General features: G+C 48.0%; 3 protein-coding genes across 3 annotated transcripts; all 3 read right to left on the bottom strand.

The window, feature by feature from the left end:
* Positions 1-7783: 7783 nt before the first annotated feature.
* On the bottom strand, positions 7784-8110 carry PtA15_9A337 (uncharacterized protein; the record flags this gene model as incomplete). Its single annotated transcript, XM_053172534.1, has 2 exons — positions 7784-7813; positions 7913-8110. 2 exons carry the CDS (start codon positions 8108-8110, stop codon positions 7784-7786), a joined length of 228 nt encoding a protein of 75 aa, XP_053023765.1.
* A 2847-nt stretch (positions 8111-10957) lies between these two features.
* PtA15_9A336 (uncharacterized protein) lies at positions 10958-12043 on the bottom strand (the record flags this gene model as incomplete). The annotated part of the gene is made up of 3 exons (XM_053172533.1): positions 10958-11241; positions 11397-11858; positions 11929-12043. The coding sequence occupies 3 exons, from the start codon at positions 12041-12043 to the stop codon at positions 10958-10960; spliced, it is 861 nt and encodes a 286-aa protein (XP_053023764.1).
* A 6375-nt stretch (positions 12044-18418) lies between these two features.
* PtA15_9A335 (uncharacterized protein) lies at positions 18419-18680 on the bottom strand (the record flags this gene model as incomplete). Its single annotated transcript, XM_053172532.1, has 2 exons — positions 18419-18568; positions 18630-18680. The coding sequence occupies 2 exons, from the start codon at positions 18678-18680 to the stop codon at positions 18419-18421; spliced, it is 201 nt and encodes a 66-aa protein (XP_053023763.1).
* Between the last annotated feature and the right edge of the window lie 778 nt (positions 18681-19458).

Here is a 19458-nt window from a genome sequence, read left to right as displayed (position 1 = left end):
GCTCTTCCACAAGAGCTTACAAACTGCCACCAAGCTAGACACAATTGAAGCAAAGATCCGTTTTTATCTAGCAGAAGAACTTGAACCCAAAGGAACTCCAATCTTGAAGTACTGGCACCAGGAGAAATAAACTGTCACTAGACTACAGGTGACATCAGCCTAAGTCCACTGAGCTACCCACCAGCTGCACAGTTGGCCGCATGGACAGCCCCCTCTAGGAAAGAAAGGGGCCATTGTAGCCTAGTTGTAGTAGCACCAGAGCTGGAACAAAGTGAAAGTCATTGTTGCTTGATGTCACCTGATTTCTGGTGAAAATTGATTTTTCCTGGTGTGGGCTAGGCAACAATTGAGATTTCCAATCTTATCAAAGATGGCTTGCCACTACTTGGCCATTCCGGCTACAAGCACATCCTCAGAGCAAGTCTTCTCTAAAGGTTGTCAGGTAGCGCGCATCACTCAATCCTGCAAGCGTTGAACAGCTACTATGTCTTAAGGAATGGTATCAGCTAGTTGATTGCCCAATTTAGTTCCTTGTTTTTTTTTTCTCTCAATCTCAATTCTCAAACACTCATTCAACAGGACCCTGGAAACCCCCAATAAATGAGTGGCATGAAAATGTATGAATTTTGCAATTTTTTGCAAAATGGTATGAATTGGCTTTGAAACCCAAAAGGGTACGCATGAAACACCAAATAAATGTATGAATTTTCAATGAAATTCAGGTAAGTTGGCCAAAACCCGCAAATCCCCGCTTGAAATCGGGGCTTTTGGGACCCCTGGTTGGATTTAAGCTCAAGCGTATGCATGAAAATGTATGAATCAGCCAAAAAAACCCATTCCCCGGTGCCCCCCGATGTATGAATTTAGGCGAAATTCAGGAATTTACATGCCACCCATTTATAGGGGGTTTCCAGGGTCCTCATTCAACTCAGTCAATACACTCGCTTGTCACTCCAAAATCTCTTGTATATATCTTCCTTGCTTATAGGTACATCTCGCTCTCCTCATTGGAGCACTGAGGCCCACTTTTTTGCTGTAATAAACCTCTAAGCCCACCCACTTTGTACTTTGAATCCACCCGGGGGTTTGGGTGGGGTTTTGGCCTCATCCCGATCACCCGCACCCGGGTGGTTCCACCCCAGTGGTACTTTTTGGGTTCCAGCCTTAATCCCAATAGATATATCCAGTGCTAAATGCATCAACAAGTATTGCACAGGAGCCACAATTGTACATACATATTATCAATAGATTCCAGAATCTATGGATTTAATGCTGTGAACTGGCTGTATTGAGTCCAAAACCTGTGAGAGGGTCCATGGACCATTGATCTGAAAGGATCCGCACCTCTCAAAATCTAATTCCCAAAAAACCAGGGGATGATGGACTACAAATCACAAGCCACTTGCTATTTTTGGCCAATTGTTTCCAAAAAAAAAAAAAGAGAATAGACCTGAGAAGCAAGGCTACAGCTTTGTCTAATCAGAATTATCTTTGAGATATTCTGCTTTTTTTTAAAAAAATAGAGGTTGAGTTTAAAAAATGTGAAAATCAGGCCAATTTCTTGAAGTGCTCAGGCCGCGTGGCCAGCTTTTGGTGCAAGCCTCTGCTACAGAGAGCCCCTTCGGGACCCCCGTTCAAAAGGCTTTGTTAAGCTTGGGGCTACCCCTCCCTTGCAGTTTACTGTTGTCTTAGTGTCCATGTACTCAGGTTGAGATATCCCTTTGAGGTCAAGATTCTATATGATTTTTTTGCGGCTAGTTTCTTCTTCTTGACTCATTGATGGAGTCATCAATGGATAAGCTGAGGATTTGATCAAATCTTGTGGCTTGTTGCAATATAGCAAAGAATCAAGGGATACATAAATAGGGTGTTCAAAATTGATTTTTGAATATCATTTTACATAAAATCATAAGATTTATCAAAGTTTCCAGAGGTGTTTGAAATGATGAGAACCCTCAACTTTCACCCCATCAAAACTTTGGACATGTAGTTCTTATGATTTTATGTGGTGTTACCAGGAGTGCAGCGGGAGGTGGGTAGAGTCCATGTGACCGTCCAGCCCCTCCCTGTACGTCGGCAGGAGCTAGTGTTTGGCTTAGACATCTGCTCTATTTATCCGACGCCTCACCGGCGGAGTTAACGGCGTACAGGGACTAGGGAGGTCGCCTGCACCTAGACCGAAGAGTCAAGGCCAGAAAGACCTCTGAGCTTTCCCCCCCTCCCCAACCAAAGAGTATCGCTCTCCCATCCCGGTCTCCAGCAGCGTCTTCCTACTCACTCTTCCCCCCTTGCTCGGATCATAGTTAAAAAAATTTCGCAAATCCCTTATAAAAAGAATCCACACACACAGAAAGACATACTTATCTACTTAAAAACTACAACCCAATCCCAAACCACACTCTACCCGACACCGCTGACTCACGCTCCATTCCCCCTCTAAAGCCTATCCATCCTCCCTTAACCTTAAGTTTGCAGAATGTCAGGGTTGAATATCCATGACGCAACCAACTCCGTAAAGGCCGCCCCCGAGGCGGGTGAGGGAGGCCAAACGGCCCAACAACCCAAGAGCCAGATGCAGACACCAGCCAACCGGCAGTGTCGTCACAGGCCTCAGGTCTGAACCCCAAACCACCCAAAGCGGCGAAGTCGGCAAAGGTCTCCAAACCCACGACTCGAGCGGCAGCCAAAAGCACGGCGACAACTCCAAGAGCTGATCCCCCCCCAGAAGGAACCCCAGCGGCCCAGCTTAGAGACCCAGAGATTGCTGAGATAATTGGCCCGATAAGCGGTACGTCCAGCAATGGATACATGCCAAATAATGGTACTGACAAAATCACTACCCAAGGTTCCTCTGGAACCAACCGCAAACAGAGACGAGCTGGTAACTGTCGCGGACAACAAAGACTCAGCCAAAGAGACAGACAGAGAGACACAAGCGTTTCTGATGGCTCAGATAGTCAAGGCAGAGAAGACCGGGGACGACAAGAAGATCGACTGTTACATGAAGATGTACAAGTCCGTCATAGCGGACCAGAAGTCAGCCTCCCAGAGAACACTAATGCGAAATGACCACCCAGTCATTTTCAAACTGTTGACGATCCCCCAAAAGAGACCAACCCCACCAGGCGAGACAACCCAAGTCCGCAACGTCAAGTTTATCTTGGGCAGATCTAACTCCCACGACGACGGCGGGTTCCCTCCGTATTTCCATAAGCTCCTCCTCGAATGCAAAGGCCCCCTCCCTCTTACCATTTTCAACCGAGAATGGCAAGAGAAGGCCCTAGCCAAACACTCAAAGAATCGACCCAAGGTTGAAGAGACGGCCTCTGAGAAGGGACTCCGCTACCACGGCTTCCCAGTCTCAGACGAGTTCTCGCAGAACTTCTCAGACTGGACCCTTAATCACCGAGTCTTTCACTTAACCATGCGGGATAGGTACCATTATCCCGTTCTTGCAGAATGGATTCTAGCTCATAAGGAACATTGTGACCGGCTCCACCGCAAACGAGGATTCATGGTTGCCCTACGATACGACATCAGAATCCGCAACAACGCTTTTTCTTTCCGAGTGGAAGAGAACGGGGAAGAATCTTTTTCAGACATCTCCCAATTCAAGCAGGAGACAGCCGACGAAGCTATCTCAACTTGCCGAGATTTCAATGAAATCGGCCTCCAAGACAACCCTTACGCCATTGGAGACTGCAAGGTTGGAGGCGACCCAATGAAAGGGATTTGACCTTCCAAATCTAACCGCACCAACCCACCGAACCAGCCTAACCCGCCAAAGGCAAAAGACAAACGGCGAAGATCCCTCCTCCGCTCCCCCAAGCCACGCAGCCCTCCCCGCCAAACCCAATCAAGGCCGAGGCCCTCCGGGAAGCGGATACAAAGGGAATCACTTCAACCCCAACCAAACTGGAGGAAGCGTGCAAAACCGCAACCGCAACCAGTAAGTGAACCCTCATCTGTTTCCTTGCACATCTCAACCCCTCCCTAATGCCCCTGTGTCCCCGATCAGAACGGCTCCATTTTAGCTCCCTCGAACCCGCCAACAACCTTCCAAAACCCCTCATTCCTACAATTTTACCACCCCAAAGTCCCATCTCCAACAGTCCAATCCCGCCTTGTCCTACCCTACCCGCTATCCCCCCCCTTCCTTTCTTTTGTTTGTAACCTCTTGTACTGCAGACTCGTCCAAGCAATTACACAAGAGAATTTCCCTGACATGAATCAACCACTGGGTACCTCAACAGGGACAGATTGCCTGAGTACCCGGTCAACCAAGAGCCAGAGAATACACCTAAGTCGGCAGAGAGCCTCTCAACCCACCCAAGATGGCCGATGAGGGTAACATGTGAGATGAATATACAGGAATGGGAAGAAGCTCTACTCCGAGCGGGCCTAGCGCAGAAATACGAGGACGTGATAAAAGGCTTCAAGGAAGGCTTCCACCAAGGAATCCCAGAGCACGACCTGGGACCCGGAATCCCCTATTATACCCCTCCAAATCATCAAGGAGCTTTGCTGGCACAAGAAAAAATCAAAGCAACAATTGCAAAGGAGATTGCAGCCGGAAGAATGTTCGGACCTTTCTCCCACAAGCAGTTGATGGAGAGGTATGAGTTCTTTAGGACTAACCCCTTGGGAGCCGCGGTAAACGGCGACGGTTCAATCAGACCGATCAACAACCTATCATTTCCCAAGGACAACCCTAAAATCCCGTCGGTAAACTCGTTCGTGGACAAGCTAGACTACATGACCACATGGGATGATTTTGAAGCAACGTCAAGGTTCTTCCGCAGCCAGAACCAACCACTACTCCTAGCGATCTTTGACTGGGAGAAGGCGTACCACCAAATCCCCACGTCCGAAGACCAATGGCGCTACCTAATGGTCAAGGATTTCAATGGGGGAATTCTTATTGACACACGAATTGCCTTCGGCGGAGTAGCGGGATGCGGGTCGTTCGGCAGACCGGCTGACGCTTGGAAAGAGCTAATGCAAAACAAATTTGATCTAGTCAACATCTTCCGTTGGGTCAATGATAACTTATTTGTCAAGACAACCCATTCAACGGTCGAAATGGACCACATCGTAGCTCGGTCGGAACAGTTGGGCGTCAAAACAAACGCAACCAAATTCTCCCCGTTTAAAGAGGAACAGAAGTACATTGGCTTCGTCTGGAACGCTACGAAGAAAACTGTCCGCCTCCCAGACGACAAAAAGTACCAGAGGGTACAACAAGTGAAGGCGTTCCTCGTTCCTGGCACTGAATTCACATATGCTCAAGTCAAACAACTAGCCGGTCGCTTAAACCACATCTTTTATATTCTTCCTCAGTTACGATGCTACCTCAACAGCTTATATTGGTGGATGAATGAATGGGTCCACCGGAGAACGGACCGCACCCTCCCAAAAGACGCTCGGGCCGATCTAGAATATTGGCTGTCGACACTCTTAGTACACACGTGGGGTCTAGCGCCTTCGCCCACACACCCTCCGGGGGCTTTCTGCTCCGGAAGTATCCGGTCCGTTGCCTTATCCTCCCTTAAGGAATTCTCCCTGTCCGGTCCCCCCTCCCGGGAGACTTGAGACCTGGAGAAGCGCCGCGAGAACGCAGCACAAAGGATCGGGGACCATCCTTCCCCCGTCCCACACACGAGAGCCTTGGGAAGTCAGTTCCTGACTTCCGGGGCTCTCACCATGTAAGCAGTGAAGTAGTGCCAGCGCTACTAGACATAAAGTTATCGGGTTGACCCGCCGCAGTGCTTGCCTGGGTATGGCAGGGTAAGGGGTCCCTAAAAGGAACCCCCCTGGACCATCACCCTGGAACAGAGCCCGGCGACCTCCTCGGCGTCCAGGTATGAATGGATGTACAAAGTAGTTTGAAAATCAATTTTGAATACCAACTGTATTGGGCCCAAAACGTATGAAAGCCAGCGCCCACCCGCGGAATATTGAGCCCACACCTTTGGTCCAGAACAACTGTCAAATCACCTGTGGTAGGCACTGCCGGGTACGGTATTCATGATCTGACAACACATAAAAATGGCAAAGCTAGCAGAGCGCAAAGTATTTGAGTTTGCAAAACAGAGCTGACAATGGGTGTGGAGATAAAACACGGGACAACAGACTTGTGATTTGACAACATCAATTGGAGAACATATCTTTGTAGCTACAGCACCCTGGAGCTGTGACTAAAATGCACACAAGAAATCAACCTTTGATTTGTAGAACCTGAGATCTGGACTGTAGAAAATATCAAGGGAGAGTCAGGAAAAAAGGAAAGGCTTGTGAATTTTATAAATGAAGACTCACAGCCATCAAGCTTGCACGGAAATATAGCCAAAGACCTTTTTGAAAGAACTTGGTATGGAGTAAGCCCTCCTTGATGCTATTGTATCTGTAGAAGGAATTGGGTGAGTCAGAAAAAGATAAGTCAAATTATAAATATCAGGTGTTGGCTCACGTTGCTAACTGACTTGCGTTCATCAAGATTAATTGTGAAATGGCCCAATCCTCTTGTCAGACTGCCAAAGCCTTCTTCTCTGATCATGCGGAACAGTGCTTGAACACTTGAATTTTCAGTTACTGTTGTTTATGTTTCACTAGAGGCCAATGTGGCTGCGCCGCTGCAGAATCCACTTTCCACATTTATCCTCATCTCATGTGGAAATAAACAGTTAGGTTGAAACTCAGCCCACAATAATTTTACTTTGGATTACCAGGGTATCATTGTTAAAGCTACTGCTATGACTACATATCCACTTACTGGATGATTAGGGTGACAGTTTTGTCCCTGGCAACATGGTTGAATTTTTTGGATATCTTGCCCAGAGGGGTTCAGACAATGGTATAATTGAATTGGATGTTAGTAAAGTCTCCTAATACTGTTTATTACTCATTCAACTGATGCAGAAAGATTTTATGACTTGCCAGATCATAAGTCATGGTAATGTATGCTCTGGTTAAGGATTGCTGCTAGATAAATGAGAGCCATCAAATTCAGTTCTCTGCTTCCACTGCCAGTCTTTTTCATTTCAATTTTTCCACAAATATTTCTTATTTTGTATTCTCCATATTCTTCCCAGTAAATATTACTTGAAACATAGTGCATTTGATAAATTCCATGGTGAGAAAAACAATTTCACTTTTCAAAGACAAAATCTTTATAATTGTGGCTCTCAATAGCAGATATTTGAAAATTAATGAAGTGCAGAAAGCACAAAGATTATCTGTTCTTCACCAAGCATTTTTTTCAATACTATCTTCTGCTTTTCCATTGAAAATTTCTCAAGAAATCTGATGGGAAAGGAGAGTGAATAAAACAATAAAAAAGTATTCAGGAAAAACCTTTCCTCATCTCAAATATTTTCACCTCAAAAAACCCATGAGAGGAGAAGTTTTCAAGTGCTGTCAAGCTGTCTCCATCTATCATTTCAACCACACACTCTGGTAAAATGTGCTTGGGGTTGGCGTACCCCCCAATTCACTCCAATGGTTCTTTGAGGCAACCACCTCACACTCCAAAAAATTTGGTTCCATGCAATCTTTGGAGCATACACAGTCTACACACTCTAAAAACCAAGAGCATTTAACCTGTCCCCATGAGTATTTACTTATTTGCAGTTTCACAATGTGCATGATTCTTATTGTTTGTGCAATAAAAATCTCTTCACCTCCAGTCAGATGTTGGCGCTGACATGTTGAAACATGATAGGGGTTTCTGTGTGAAATTGTGGGCCATCTGCAAGCTGCTTATGACTCATATCAAACAAAATTCTTAAGGTGTGCTAGGGTTGATCAGCTCACCCTGGAAGCAGGAAGACGAGTACTTCAGCAAATGGCAGGAGAGAGAGAAGAGAGAGAGAGCATACAGTTCCCGAGGCCACATAATTTACGGTGGACTCACCTCGAAGATCTGCAGTTTTAGAGCACTGCAAGTCCAGAGTAGGACCTTGTCTTTGAGCTTCCGGAGGTCAATTTTGGGCAAGATCTGGGACTCGAGTTCGGCGAGCTGAGCTTTGAGCTGGACCTGGAGCTGAGAACCATTCCTTTTGGCAGTCTTGGGCTTGATTCTGTTAGGTGTCTTGCGGAGGGAGGCGGTCATTGAGAGTTTGGATGGCAAAGAGGGCGCGGAGAATGTTTTTTTAGGAGTAGAGATGGAGAGCGAGGCGGCAGGAGGAGGAGGCAGATGAGATCATCAAGGAGCCAACGGCATGGGCTACCTCCTTGATGTCTTCGCCCAGATAATTCAGTTTTTGCCAGATCGTGTTGCTCCTGGTGTGGTTTCCTCTATTACTACACGGTTGAATGGTCTGGGTTTTCAAGGGTGGTGGTGTGAAGCCTCCGCGCACCGTAAGGTTTCACAAGAGATATCACAAGTCTCCCTTTCACTTGAATACATATTATGGTCCTCCCACACTTCCTAGCCGGCAGAGATCCCGCACTCGTATCTCTCCCTAACTTAACACAAGTCCCCCCTGGTGGGAGCGCTGTGGCTGGCGGCGAAGCCGCCCCTCCCGCAGGGAGGGACTTGTGCATTATCCCAAATTTTACGCGGGAGCAGAAAGTTCATTTGGCTGAGAGGTTTTTAAAAATTTTATAGCTCCTCCCCCAGCCTCTCCACCAATATGCCCTATCTGTACCCTATGCTACTTTTCTTTCTCTACATTTTGGTCTACTCAGATTTTTTCTATCTCAATCTGTTGACCTTTTCAAAAGATCAAAAATGCACAAGTCTTCCAAATGAGGCTCCACTTGTTTGGGACTCCAGGAGTTGTTTTTCTGGCTACAAGATAGATAAGTGGCTCAAATTCCTTGCAAGAACAGAACCTACAGCTCTGTGTATTCAGTTTTTCTATATTGGTTGGGATTTTTAGTGTAGCAGATCCTTTCTGCTCCTGCTTAAATCAAGACATAACTCATAAGCCTCTCCTGCGGAGAGCCCTCCGGGCGGGGTTCCCCAGACCCTCCGTTCAAGAGGCTTAGTTAAGCTAGTATCTCTCCCGGCTAGCTATTCTCCCCCTTTGCAATATTAGCCCCGTGAACCAGACTCGCCCACAAGACCCCGTCTCCTCCCTCCTGCGCCCCAGAAGGACTCGATAGTCGAGTCCTTACACTTTTTTTTTTCTGGTTCCACCCCTTTTTGCCGACTCCTCGATTTGGCAAGAGACAAAAAATTTTTTACGACTGCTTTTTCACTGCCCACTGCCACTGACTGCTACTGCCCACAAACTACGACTGCCCACTACCTCCACTGAGCTTCCCACTGCCTCCACTGAATCACCACTGCCACTACCACTCGCCAACATCCCGACAAGCACTCGACTGCATGAGCACCCGTCAGTCAAACACTGACCCACTTCTCCCACTCCAAGACCCGGAACAACTTTCCCAGGAGATCAGACGTTGTGCCCGCATAGAAGCCGCCCTAGCCGCACCCACTCCCATCAGCGTCCCTTCACCCAACATTCCCAACACCAACTCAATGCAGAACCCACCGCCCAACCCGCAATGCTCCGTCGGCGATCAAACAGAACCGGTGGAAATGTCAAACAACGACCTTATCCAGGCCATCCTGGTTCTCCAACGGAACACCGCCAAACAACTTCTCGCGGCCCAGGAGGCGGCGCAGGCCCGAGCTGAACTGAAAGTGGTCCAAGCCCAAGCTTGAGCCGATGTGAAAGCCACACTGGACGCCTGGAGTGAGAACATTGGCCCAAATATTGAATCCACTCCTTCCCCGCAACTCGCACCGGGCCGCATTGACCTTAAACGATTTAAGATCTCAGACGGCCCGTACTTTAAGGGGATGTAGATCTTTACATCCTTTCTTTTACATTGCATGTGCAATGTAAAACCCCAAATATGTCCAATCTACTCTCGTGTTCCGCCTCTGAGGCGGGCTGGTGACTCTTTTGTCCCCAGCCTACTTTTGGTTTACTTATTCAGCTTCTGGACTTCTAACTTAGGTCCTATTCGCCTAGGGTGACCCAGGAGCTACCCCGTAGCTTCCTCAAGTCATCCAAGTATGGGATAAGGGTGGCATTTCCTCCCTCTTCTCCTAAACCTAACCCTTTCCGCCTGTTGCGGCGATGGCTGTGAGCAGGGTGGGAAGTGGGAGGATGACTGGAGGGAGATGTTCTCTTCCTTCTTGGGAAGTAGAACCCTCTCTCTCTTTATGAGTCTTGAGCCCTGAGGTCTGAGCCCAAAGCGGGACCCCTAACTGGGTGGGTGGGGGGTGGCGAAATTTATCCCTGCGAGAGTCGGCGGATCGAGTGACGGCGTCTAGGCTGAGGGTATCGGTATGGCTTCCGTTTCTAGCCGATACCGGTTGGCCTCTGCCTAACTAGGTTTGCATCTTCCGGCTGCGCACCCGGGCTGCGAGGCGCGCAGGGTTTTGTCCCGGCGCGCCCAAGCGCAGTCCGTCGTCTACTCTACTGCCGTGTCTTGGACTCGGCCCACCTCCTGCTTCACTCCCGGTAAGCTACCATAAAATTACACATTTTGAGCAAATCAACTAATTTTACATTTATCCGGCCAAATGAGGTACCATGTTAAATGTGCAATGTAAAGCATGATGTGTAAAATTGTACGCTTGGGCACGTCAAGACAGAAATTACAAGCTCCGCTTTACAACTTCCGGACATTGTAAAGTCCCACAATGTAAAATTTGAGAATTGAGGCAAATCAATCAAAATTAGACCCTTGGCCTCACAAGGCACCCCCAACGTAAAATTTATACATTGTAAAATTAACATATTATGCCTTGCAGTGCAATTTTACAGGCTACTCGCTTAACAAAATGTCAGAAGAAAGGCAGAAATTGGTGAAAAAAATACAAAACAAAACAACCAATATTAGAAATTGACTTCTCAGTTCCTTCAACCTCTTGATCAAACTCGCCATAAATCCAAACTAACTGTGTAACAAAACAAAGAAGGAAAAAAACTGGCTAAACCCCTGAAGCACCCCGGGCCTTCCGGTCTCTCCTGCTCCCTGTCGATGGTTTGATCACCTCTGACGCGGAAATAACACCTCTTGACTCATTCTCATTCCAAAACGCCACAATCTTACTTGCTGATGATGAAGGACGCCCCATGTCGGCGGTTGCGGGTGGTTTCTTTTGCCGGGCCCGGTTTGAAGTCGCCTTCTTAGCCGCTCGCGCTCGCTTGCTTGCGGTGGCAGTAGTCACTGCGGGGAGAGGAACTGCCAAGAAAGTGGCCGGCTCAGCATGGCCTAGAGTTGCGCCAAAAAGAACAGAAAAATAAGCAAACAATAGTCAGGTCCTGCTCTTCAAGTGCAAAGAGGAGTTCCACCTTCACCTTTCTCGCCAACTTGGGATGATTTCCATCTATTTTACTGCCAATAGGCCTCAGCTCGGGCCTGGATACGCTCCCCATTGCCATCAGCCAGGGGTTTTTTCTTGAAATTGAGTGAGGTATCGGGCTCTGGGACCTTCTTGGGACGGCCACGAGTTGCCGGAACCGCTGGAGATTGGGAATGAGAAGATGAGAGCTCAGATTCTTTGGAGCCTCCGGAGCAGCCACTCTTTGGTAGAGAACGACTATCCAATGGAGACTGGGAATGATCAGATACTAGCACAACTTTGTTTGGGCGGAAACGCTTTGCTGGCGCAATATCTAGCGTTGAAGCTGGGGCGGGCGCCAATTCTGTTTTTGTCTGACTGGGACGGCTATGCTTTACCTTTGCCGATGGGGAAATCTCAACCTCCGGATTCGGGGAGGGAGTGCAGGCTACTTCAGTCGCCATATTTGCTGGACGTTGAATCCAAATCTTCAAGGATTGTAACGGAACCTGAGCATTACTGGCGGGTTTGGCCATAGCCACCTCATCTGAAATTACAGGAGGATGTGGGTCAATTGGTGGGAAACTAAAGGGTATTGGAGCGCCTCATTGGCTTACCTTGAATGGCGCCTGCTTCATTGGCCGGTGTGATTGATATAGATGGTATTGGTATGCCATTGTCGGACTCCGGAACTTCTGAGGGGGTTACAGACAGGTCACCATTGTAAGACATCTTCAAAATTGTTTTCATTTGAGTAAACGGTATTCAAGTGGGCAATCAAGGGTTGTCCTTTGAAATTTGCGCAATACTCACCAGGGGGGAATCTGTGGCACTCTCTGGAGAGTGCCAGCTCATAGCTTTTTCTTGTAACTGTGTCAGATCTTATCCATTGATGAGGTGTAACTCAGTTTTGAATTGTCTGTATGGCTGGTACAACTACTACCTATTGGCTCTGTATCTCCTGTTGAATGCTTATTGAACTGTGTTGATGGGACTCCATGGGATGAACATTTCTGACTTATGATTCAACAATATTTCAGAATATCATTTGCTGTTCCCTCTGCACATTCGGCATTGTGAGGAAAGTGATGGCCACCAATTGGCTTCCACATTACATCAGCACTGGGGCAGCAATAGGAAGGCATCTTTCAACAGATGCTTTGATGCGGCCTTTTGAAGTATATATTAGCCCATTTGGTGAAGTTGCTTGGGCATCTACTCATATGCAGAGTCCAAGTTGTCATATGTTGCTGAAACAGATTTTGGAATCAACTCCCATGGTTGTTCATCTCCAGAAGATACTTGTCCCCCTCAAGAACTGGGTAACACCAAAAGATGTTCAGGCTACACTTTTCTCAGGTGTTTGAAATCCCCATGACCCTGGGCATCAACAAGATTCACATGGATGAAATCTTTGAGCTGGTTGTTTGCTTTCTGTACACGCACCCGGTCAACCAGATTCAACCAGCAAATCTCACAGGCTTGAAACGCTGTATCACAGACATAAATGCTGCCATTCCAGATATTGTGCTGCCTTTTGAACTTGAGGCTTTATCATTGCTGTTTCTGTTGATGGAATAAATCATGCAGAATCTGATGTCCGAAGTCATGATCCTCATCAAAGACCACACAAGTTGTCCAGCACTCACTTTCTGGCACCTCTTCCCTTGTGGATAGGATAATTAAGGCACTGATCTCCTCACAGGCACAATGATGAGAAAGGTTACTTTTGTTTCATGCTCATCTTCTGAGAGTCCTTATCCCTCCTAATGTATGGCATGCAAATTCACGTAGATGGAGATGAGGGCACAATGAGGAACATTTGTTTTTCAATTTTAAATTGAGATGTCACAATGGCATCACTTTCATCAATGATCTTGATGAATTTGGCAGGGGAGGCTTGAAAGATGTCCAATATATTCAGTCAGTTTGTCTGGGGAAAGAAATTAGGGGTTGACAAAGCAAACTTTCCAGCTGGCACAACTAAGGGTGGTGTTTTGTCCACCAGTGGATGTTCTTCTGCCTGATGTGCCAATCTGAAATCAATTAGGGCCTATTCATAAAACTAATTTGGGAGCGGCAACATTCTCTGATCATACCAGCTACATATAAATTTAGCTGCGTGAGGTCGGATTGTAACATGGAACAGGATTTAGGCATGATCTCACCGTCGTTCTATAACACAGAATACATCTAGATCTGTCCAAACATGGCCACTTTAGGCCATGCCTGTTGAGGTGAATGCAAAGGGATCAAGCTTACAGCTGTATCTGTTGGGCAAGTACATAACATGGGGTTTGATCTGCTGGGGACTGCATTGAAAACCTACTTCAGACCCTCCTTGTGTGTGACTTCTGGATGGGGCTAGCTCACTCGGCGTTCACAGGAGAAGTTTTCTTTTTATTTCTGGGGTTTGTGTGATCTGTTGTTATCACGTATCCCATATGAAAGGGCAATAGACCCACCACTCTTCTCACCTGGGAATCAAGGGATGTCAGGCCGCCCAGCGACCAGAATCCAACTGCTGTGGAATTTATGAGGGTTGGTGTTGAGCCTGGCCGCATTGATGTATAGCGTCTCAGACATCATTCCATGTATTAATGATTATGCTCCTGGGAGATTGGGTTTGAGAGGATGGTATGATGGAGCTTAAGATCTTGGGAGGTGTGATGAGACCTGCATTCACCTCAATCCATCCTACTCTCTCTCAGCTGAAATAAGGTGTGGACTGGGGGGGTATCTGTGTATTTCTCAGATCAAATTTGGAGTCCTCAAGGTTATACTCCACAATATGAAAGCATGGTGAGCTTTGACATTATCGCAGATTTGGACTGGCAGCGACACATGCATAGTATGCTGGAGCTTGTTTGTTGTTTGGGAGGTGATGCAGGCAGGCTAAGCTCCTTTGGACGAGGGGATAAGTGTGTGCTCATTGCCCGCCACTCATTCAGGACTTGATGATTGACTGTGGGAAAGATGTGAAAGTGAACCAATTAAACCACCATGCCCACCCCTGTACAAATTTTCCACCACAGGGCCTAGGGGGTAGGCCGCAGAAGCATTTTTGTTGAGGGTCTGTCAAGCAGTTGAAGATGGGGCAGAATCCCATCACACCACATGCGAGGAAGTTCCCTCCCAAGGGGTGAAATCCATCTGTGGCTGGTGGAGGGATGCTCCTATAGCCTACTGAGAATGTGAGGTAGTCATAATGATTTGCAGGTTACTGCCTGCCCCGAAGGGCCAGAGGAGACATGGGTCTGGGTGGTTTTTGTGGGGAGGCCTCTGACTCAGGGAAGTGAAACTCACAACAAAGGGAATGGTGGATTCATTGTGAACTAGCAGATGCCGCTTGTGGTATAGGCAGAAATGAGTTAGCCCACACCCACCGCATGAATGAGGACCAAGAAGCATTTTTACGGTTTTTTGGGGGGGGGGGGGGGGTGGTGGAAATATGTGGCAATGGGTTGGTGGATTGAAGTTGAGCTGGGTGATCACACAGTTCTTGATCACAGAAGTCTGGCAGATCCGCCACGGAGAGATGTCTACCATAATGAACGGCTGTACGATAGGGTGGACAGAGGCAAGCTGCCACCCCAATGTCGCAGCTCCTTGGTCACTGCACCCACGGAGTCTTAATCATGAAAGGGATGCGGGGCAAATCGGTCATCCAGCAAGCCCAATTGTGGCCTTGCCGGCAAACAGCAGACAACAAACCCATGCTCATGTTATTTGGGGCAGGGTTTGAGTCAGTTCGTGAAGGGGTGGTGGGGAATAGCCACTCAACTTGCATGGCAGAAAGGGAAACCATCTGCAGATTACTAATGACGTAAATACGCAAACAGAGGGGTTGTTTTCCCCTTGTTGAGCGTTCAAAGGCACAATTTCTCAAAGTCCAGTCATAGATCTGAATGATTATGTGCAAATGACTCAAAAGACCTATAGTTCTTTTGTCTCCCTCATCTGCATCACCTTGTCCGTTCGTCAAGCTCTCATCCATCCGACTCCCCATAATGATCCAAGTTGCCGGAAATATCCATATGGCCAATGCTAGTCCGGGTGATATCAGTGGGGTGGGAGATGAAATTCATATAAATAGTTGCATAGTATCACACCAGCTCTCTCTGGATGAATCCATCTCGGCCTATCAAAAGTACCATGTGGTGCTTAAGTCAACCTCTGCTTCTGTGCCTGCCATCCTATATGACTTTTGTACCCAGATTCTCTTCAATGGCCAACTTATCATTCACGCCGATTCAAGGCCCCCGACTATCCTGGTCAAACGCTTCAAATGGCAGGTTCACCAAGGCCACTTCCCACTGGCGGCAGAATTCGAGAATACCCACATCTTTGGCACGGCGTATGTTGTTGAAGTGCATCCGCATCGCGCGATAGGTTGTGTGCATCAAGTTGAGGTTGTGCATACTCAAATGCAAACAGTCAGTCATTTCCTATGACTCCTCAACTATTCACCCGGGTGTTGTCCTCTTTTTGTGTGCGGTTATACAGTTGCGAGTGGAGTACACTGACTTGCACTAATGCAGGAAAAGCGGGGCCATATGAAGTTCGCTGCTACACATGCTGGAGCACACGAGTGTTTTCAAACTCTTCGCCGAGGAGATACTATACGATTTGGCGGGATTGCACCCAGATCGGCAAGTAGTGGAGACAGATTACTTAGAATTGGTGTACGTGTTTCAGCAAGACTCTTATTTCCAGTTGAAGTCTTATACATTATGTTATGTCTGCAGGTCAAGTGTGCCACCAAGTTGGACCGATTTGAGAAGAGCACCTACCAATTGAGGCCCAACCCAAAAAAGCGGTTTAACCTCCGAGTGAAGGATTGGAGCGGTCCAGCGAAAACAAGGAACAAAAAGAGGAGGAAGGTCCACCGTTTTCAACTCTAGCCCTAGCCTTGCGATTTTGGAGGTTAAACCTGCCAAAACCCTCTTCTTATTTACCACGTTTCATCCATCTCTCATAAGCCCTTCTATGCTACTGGACCAAAGGCGTACAACTGCCCTTGTTTGGCATGCTTGCAGATCAAGCCAGCCAGGATGCAACTGCTCCTTGTGCACTAAGAAAATTACACTGTGATACGTGGCTCCATCAAAGTTCTCCTTGCAGGATTATAAGTTGATCCTCCTAGGTGGGAGTGTGGAATCCAAGAAAAGGATAATTCCACAAAGACTCCTGAGGGACAAGAAACTGGTTATTTGCAACAATAGTCATCATTTCTTAACATATCTGAGATCACATGGTGCTTTGTTATATAACAGGCACTGGGCATGATAATGGAATGGCATAAGATTTTGCGCCTACAAGCAATGGTGTTTTCAATGCACAATGAGAGAATGACTTGTATCTCCGAGTAATTGCTCTGAAGTGCGACTTAAACTTGAGGGGAGTGGCAGTTAGTCGCCTGTAATTGTATTGGGCTCGTGTGGCAGCAGAAACGGGGAAGTCGGTTTCAAGGTTTTCCAATGATTTAGGAAGTTGGTGGTTATTGCTTCAGCAAGCTGGAAACGAGTGGGGACTTTGACAGAGGCAAGAGAGCAAATGCTATCTGGAGATTCGAAGAGAGGGGCGAACATCTTGACTAGGCATGAAGAAACGCTCCTCCATATCGGTTCTTCAAAGGTGTGGGCTGTGGTGGAGTGCTGCTTGATGGTTGATATTGCCTGAATAAACAACATACAGGTGGAAACTCTGGCAATCCTATGGTCCCTTGACGTAATGAAGAGCCCACGAACTCCACCAAGGCTGTAATAGACCAATGGCTGGAATTTCTGCTTCTTCTGATACTTTTGCAGATGTTTCACGGCGTCTGCGGAGGAAAGCGCTACAGTGGACGCATTGGGCAGGTTTTCAGATGCTGGACGATCCAAGTCGTTAGTAGGCCCTTGGTTGGCGCGGTTGTTGGCCTTTTTTTGAGCTGGTGTCAAGGGAGCATTGCTGAAGGAATGTGTTTGAAGGATTATGTAGGCCATCATAACATCTATAATGACGTTGCGGAAATCGTGGAGAACATCAGCCGAGTGGAAACGCGGGGTTGTCTGGGAAGAAGCGTCCGCCTGATCTGATGGCGGGTCAAAGGTGGACGACAAATTCTTGATGGCTTTGAGATAACAAAGAGCTGCAACGCCTTTAGTGATGTGATCGGCAGTGGGATCAGGGCTGACTGGTGGTGGTTTGAACAGATTTTCGGCCGTCAATTCTACAGAGGCAGCGACTATTTTGGCCCAGTCCGTTGTGACGTATGGAGGAGGGTGATGCAATCGGTACAGACATTGGACAAGAGCGGACTCAGGATGTGGGGTTTTGGTCAGAGTTGGAATGAAAGTGCCGGGCGGGAGGGGGTTGGATTTGTCACCAAACTTTGTCAGCAGTGGGAAGTCAATGAGATCGGGGCAATACCACTGCTCCTGATGAGAAGGGGAGAGGAAATCTTTGGCTGTGGGAGATACACATTTTCAGCGGATGTGAAGCCTCAGGCAACAAGCATGAAAACTTGCAAAGAGAGGTGATGATCTGCATCCACAAAGCGTAGGAGCACGAGGTACGTTGCAAGTGAAACAGGGCAGAAGCTGGAGGGGCGTTCTGGAGAGCAGCGGCGCAGGTCTGAAGCAAGGGAGAGAGGGCTTTCCACGTGGACACATACTTTGACCATGATGGTTTGGATCCGGTAAACTCTTGACTGATACTGATTAATTCAGCTCGAAGCTCGTCAGACTTGATGATTGTTGGGTTCGGATGTGGGGAGCTCCCAGGCGCTTCGGATCCTGCAGCTGAAGGCGCGTTAGTGTGAGTGGTTGTGGCGTTTTGAATGCCGGGAGCCGAGGAATCAGTCTCATGATTGACTGGCGGGGGCGAGTGAGCATCTCTTGAGGTCGTAACACCGGCTCCGGCCGGGTCTGGGGTGAGGGACGAAGCACAGGGGAGTGCCAAATCGACTGTTGCAGTGGTTGATACTGTGTTGGTTGATTTGTTCAAATCGGGAGGAGCCCCGTATGCGTTGTCAGGAGTGCCACATGGAGGTGGGAGCGTGCGGCCTTTGGTTTCACTGTTATGATCATTTGGTGTTGCATTGCTGGCTTGGTCGGTGAGGGGCTACGACATGCTAGCGGCGGTGGAGGATTCTTTGTGGCTGTTTGGCTCTAGCGGCTCATCTTCCCAAGGAGAAAACCTATTGATCGCAGGGCTTGCCTCTTGAATCGGAGTGGGAGGCTGAACTGAGACTGTGGGAATGGTGCTTATCGTCTTGTCAAGGAGATCCACCGGCTTAACTGAAGTGGGTTTTGTGGCTTGCTTAGTCCTGGACCTTTTCTTTAGGATCTTTGCTGCTGGAGTGGTGACCTTCGAGGGGCTGCATGGGGCAGCAATTTTGATTTCTTCATCATTGGGAACAATGCCGGTTGCCTCCCACCCTGTTAGTGAGATTTGGAGGCATAAGTCCTAAGCTGGGCATGGGCAAAGTCAGGTGGGACAGAGGGACTCACTGCGTCTGCTGCGTGTGATGGATGCCACTAGGTCTTCAGCCTTGCGTTTGCAGCTCCGTGGTAGCTTGAGGGAAAGGATTGCCTGGGCGGATCGCTGTGCAGCTTTGATGGATCGGTCGAACTTGTCTGCGGTGATTTCTTGTACCTCGGTCGCGAGAACCGATTCTTTGGGGTTGAGCCAGGCATGGGGCGCCGCGGAAGCTTCCTGAAGGGCAAACTCAGTGAAAGAAGGTACGGGGACTGGCAATCGTGGAAAATTCTGCTCCAGGTCCTGGTCGGCTGTTCCACTGTCTGGTCAGCTTCATTGGGTGAGGACAGATGATGAGCAGCTGAAAGGCTACTTACTGGGAGGTGGTGTTTGAGACAAGCAATTCCTAGCAGCATCAAGGGGAGCAGGCTCATGTGGGTTTGAAGCGGTGGATTGATTGGAATCAGTCATCTTGAGGCAGCAAGGCCGTCTATTGGGAACGGGAAGTGGGCAAATGTTGATTTTTGAGGAATGTCAGCAGGGTGGTGGGGGAAAGAATGTTGTGAGGGCAGAGAGAGACGAGTACTTATGTCTTGCAGAGAGTGCAAGCGTGGGTCCAAGAACAGTTCTGCAAGGTCCAAACTTGGGCGCCTTTGTGTGGTGATTTTGAACCTTGCCCTTTG

This window comes from Puccinia triticina, chromosome 9A, assembly GCF_026914185.1.
Source record: "Puccinia triticina chromosome 9A, complete sequence".
In the NCBI taxonomy this organism is placed as follows: Eukaryota; Fungi; Basidiomycota; class Pucciniomycetes; order Pucciniales; family Pucciniaceae; genus Puccinia; species Puccinia triticina.
The sequence above is the reverse complement of the archived record's forward strand: the minus strand, read 5'-3'. Positions and strand labels throughout refer to the sequence as shown.